General features: G+C 42.0%; 1 protein-coding gene across 1 annotated transcript in view; it reads left to right on the top strand.

Annotated features, from left to right (window-relative positions):
- Positions 1-2,118, top strand: part of PTPRG (protein tyrosine phosphatase, receptor type, G) — a gene marked incomplete at its 5' end in the record, with an annotated part of 74,613 nt that extends 72,495 nt beyond the window's left edge. The window contains 2 exons of the mRNA XM_010009163.1: positions 1-109; positions 856-2,118. The exon at positions 1-109 is cut by the window's left edge and continues 45 nt beyond it. Of these exons, the coding sequence (XP_010007465.1) occupies positions 1-109; positions 856-1,002 (256 nt within the window). The remainder of the gene's footprint in view (positions 110-855) is intronic.
- Between the last annotated feature and the right edge of the window lie 2,323 nt (positions 2,119-4,441).

The following is a 4,441-nucleotide window of genomic DNA, read 5'->3' as shown; positions in this document are numbered from 1 at the left end:
ATGTGCCCTTACCACTCTGTCCCAGCAACTGGAGAATGAAAATGCTGTCGATGTTTTCCAGGTGGCAAAGATGATAAATCTTATGCGGCCTGGAGTATTTACAGACATTGTAAGTCTTTAAATGGAATATAAATGGGTTGTTTACAAGGTTTTCATCTGTGACCAAAAGCATGAACTAAAACACATACTGTGTATGCTATCAAGCCCTACAGTCTCTGCTACCAAGCAGACTTTGCATTTGGGCTTTATTTTGTAAGTTGTCACTTCTGTGAACCTGAAGCCCATACTGTAAGTCTCTAATTTGCAGTTAAGCTTATTTCTCATACAGTTAGGGGGCTGCTGTACAGGCAGCCCTTGCAGAGAAAGACCTTTCAGCTTCTCATCATCCCCCTGCCAGCCCTGTAAGTTAAGCTGTGGTATTTAAACAATCTGAAGAGATGCAGCAGAGCAGCTAGAACTGCAGGGAGATAAAGCTTCAACAGAGGTTCTCGTCACTTACTGTGCAGTGAGAGCAGCACCCTTGCCTCAGTGTGCATGGCTCTGTGGTACCAGGGAACAACCTGGCTCTGGGCTCAGGTAGTGTCCTACCCTCTCCTGTAGTGTTTAATACCAGAAATTATATTAAATAATTATATAAGAAATGATATTATTTACCAGAAATAATATAATCTACCCAAAACCGGACTTTTGGGTTGATAAGGTTAAACTAGATTAACAGAGGTGATTGCTGTCTGAGTCTTTTTCTTTGCTACATGTATGCTTCTGGTAGTGAATATCCATGACCTTCCCTGGAAATGCCAAATTTAAGTGCCGTTTGTATATGTGTGCTTAAATAACTTGTTCTTTCTTTTCCAGGAGCAGTACCAGTTTCTTTATAAGGCAATGCTAAGCTTGGTCAGCACTAAGGAAAATGGAAACGGTCCCATGACACTGGACAAAAATGGTGCTGTGATGGCCAGTGACGAATCTGATCCCGCAGAAAGCATGGAGTCTCTTGTCTAATTGGAAACCTGAAAAGGCACTTAATTTGTAGAACTTCTGAAGACTGAGTGAACTTTTTTGAGGCCTTTTTTGCCAGACTCTAGGTTATACAATAACCCAATTACTTTTTTACACTGATAAAAGTTTTGATATTTATTTTTTGCCATTTTATGTCTTAATGGTATCCTACTGAGCATTTGCACCTCTGTTTATTTCACACAGTGAAACGCAATTTTATCTAGTTTGCACTATATGATCAGTGTTACTGCCTATAATATTCTAATCCAAGACAAGCCCTGATGTGACATTCCATGACAGCAAGCATACGCTTTTTTTCCTGTTTTGTTTAAATGCAGTGAAGTTTTGCTAACGACAGTGACCCTCGAATCTTAAATCTTGAATGCTAGGCCAGATGGATTCTTTCTACAACAGATACTGAACCCCTTCATACCATATTTATTCCTTTAATGATCATGTCACAGTTTTGGTATTCTACATTCCAGTGGAGCGGATGAGCAGTGTTCATCCTTTCTTGACAAAAGGTGGCAGGTGATGATTAGCTGCAGCGAAGGTGTAATAGCCTTGTGGAGCTGAAATAATTATTTCTCTATTGTTTCAAATTGCTGGTTTGTCCATTTTACAGGCCTAAGATTTGCTTCACATGGAGTATATAAATTACCTACAATATAATTCTAAATTAGATGCAATTCATACGTGGGACGCAGTGACAGGTTTTGATTTTACAATTTCAAAGCTTCCCCGTGTATCCAGGATACACTGGTTTTAGCTTTTTAACCAGCCCTGTGATGGGAAAGTGTTTTGGTTTTATTCTCATCAGAGCCAATCCAGTGAGAAACCTACTCCAACCCCCAATCAGACCTGTTTTCAGCTATATTGAAGGTAGCAATATTTTACAGTACTAAGCTATTCAATATTTTAAACACATTAATTTCCTTACTATTTCTTGACTATGACCTCACACCTAATGGTATGTTACATGATGACAGGCGTTTCTTAATTTCATAACTGTTAGATGCCATTTTTACAGGTGTGTAATTTTCATACTTTAGTGCTAAAACATAAAGTACTGATCCATATTTACTGGTGAAGCAAACTAATAAAAAAAAACTACCTATAAAGTTACATTCTCCCTCTTTTTTTTGCCAGACTAATTCTTTAGCACAAACCAAGCTTATTGTGTTTTCCCTCCCACACCAATAAAATCATTTCCCCCAGATTCTATAAATAATTGAATTACTGTTTGGAGTATTTAAGCGTACATCCTCACTGGCTCCCTTTTCCTGTGTATTTGGTCACAGTTCAGCAAGGTCCATCCCTATTTAACAGGATAAGTAAGCACATACTTAATTCCCCTGAAAATTAAAGCTAATGGTGTCCTTCGTAGCTTGGCTGAGTAGGGAGGGGTGACTGAATCTGCCTTGAAAAGAGGAAATAGGTCGTTTCAACCATCCTGATGTTTGGTATACAGCTGAAGGCACTATCCCTTATCTATGGAATTAGTTTCTTCTAAATTTCAAGTGCACAAAACATGCATTGGAATTTTTCAGGACTTGTCAAAATGTTACAGCATAGGTTTTTTTTTCTTTCCATTTAAATATAAACCCATTAATTTCTGCCAGTCCAGTCTTGCTGAAATACAGCCATTGGGCAAGGCATTTCCACCTGCAAGGAAGCTCAAAGTGAACTGCTTAATACTCAGAGTAGGTATTTTGGTTCAGAACCTCATGGGCTACAACCCGATGCGGCCTCGCTGAAAGCAGAGGAGCTATGCCAACAGGAGTGTGCTAATGGCCTTCTGTTTCTAATAAGGGAAAGAGTTCCTAGAATGGATACACTTGATTTAACACCAAAGTATTCAAGAATTCATCAGCAAGCTTCTTACACAGTCACCTTTTACTTCTCAGTTTGAACCCCTCCATAAAGCGCTCCAAATAACTGCTCATGCTGAACAGTGCAATATATCCGTGGTTTCAGTAAGGAAACCCCATGTCCAGCAACAGCTAAAAGATGTGCAAAATGTCTCAAAACAGTGCGTTGTAGATTGCATCCCCTTCGCACTGGGACAGCCCAGCCCCGAGGAGGGAGTCAGTTAACGTCTGGTAGGAGTGAAGACTGGCTTTCCAGTCACTACCTCCCAGGAATGAGAATGGTTGAAGTAAGTTTCCATGTACTGCTGCTGCAAGGTGGTGTTGTGTGTTCTGCTGGCCAGGGTGCATCAGGGTAAGAGGCTGGGGACCCCCGTTTGTGCCCCCAGCAGTGATCCTGGCCCCAGGCAATTCCAGCTGGTAGCACAAAGGGACTCGGATGAGTTGGATCAGTTCAATCGGAAGTTTTGCTGAGGTGTAGGGAGAAGTTAAGAATTCAAACCCTGACAAGAGCGAAGTGACACAGAGATTCCGGCAGGCATCAAGAGGGTTGGATTTGTTCGGTACTTTCAGCTGATTACTTTCCATTTCAGTGGTGTGATGGAAGATTACTGTGGTTCATGATGCGCTGCCTGAATATCCTTGGTTTAATCCCTTACCTTCTCACAACTTTCAAAAATCAGTGAAAGAAGGCTGAGGGGGTTGAACTTTGGTAGATGCTTTGGAAATCCATGCATTTGCATTAGAATTTTCCCACATCCCAAATACTTGCTTGGGGTTTAATCCGTGGGGGAATAATGTTCTATGAGTTCTCCATGGATTTTTCTCTTAAGGAGGCTCAAGCTGTGTGTTAAGTGCTGTGCTGACAGTCAGGAAGCCAGTAGATGGTAGTGATGCATTAGGCTTGAAGTGGACGAAGCTAGGAATTGCTTGTGAAGGTCAGGATTAAGAGAGTGGAAGAGCCGACTATCCTACTGGAAGTAGGTGCATGACTCGAGGAATGTGTGTTCAGAGAGGTGCTTTCAGAGCTCTGCTGAGATACTCTTGTGAGTGTGTGACCAAAGTCCCACTCTGCAGCCTTGCTTTTGCCACACCAGCCCCTCTCACCCCCTGCTCTCATCACTTGTTGGCATTTGGTCGGGATGGCTTTCAAGCATCACAGCTTCCCAGGCCTGCAGATTAAGAGAACCCGAGTATATCCCATATAAAATGTGTTCCTCAGCACCAGCCCTTGAGAAGTAAGGACATAAAGGACTCAAGTGCATATCCATATGTGTGTCTACATTTAGAAATGCTTTATCTCCATGTCTTGCATGTGTACTGTGCCCGCAGAGCATGTGAAAGACAGAAGATTTCTGTGCACTGAGCCCGTAAGAGCAGCCAAGCTTTCCAAGAGGGAATGCTTGGAAAGCTGCTGTGTCATCTGAGCATCTAAAATAGGTGACAGTCTCAGCTGAATGCCCCCATCCTACAGACACAGGGTGTGGGTAGGAGGAAGGTCTGGGAGAGCTGATTCTTCTGCAGGACCAAGGTGTAAAGAACATTCAAACAGCGTTTGTCCTTAGTATTTCACA

Source organism: Nestor notabilis, unplaced genomic scaffold, assembly GCF_000696875.1.
Source record: "Nestor notabilis isolate BGI_N333 unplaced genomic scaffold, ASM69687v1 scaffold22952, whole genome shotgun sequence".
Lineage (NCBI taxonomy): Eukaryota > Metazoa > Chordata > Aves > Psittaciformes > Psittacidae > Nestor > Nestor notabilis.
This window is presented reverse-complemented; position numbering and strand designations above follow the sequence as displayed.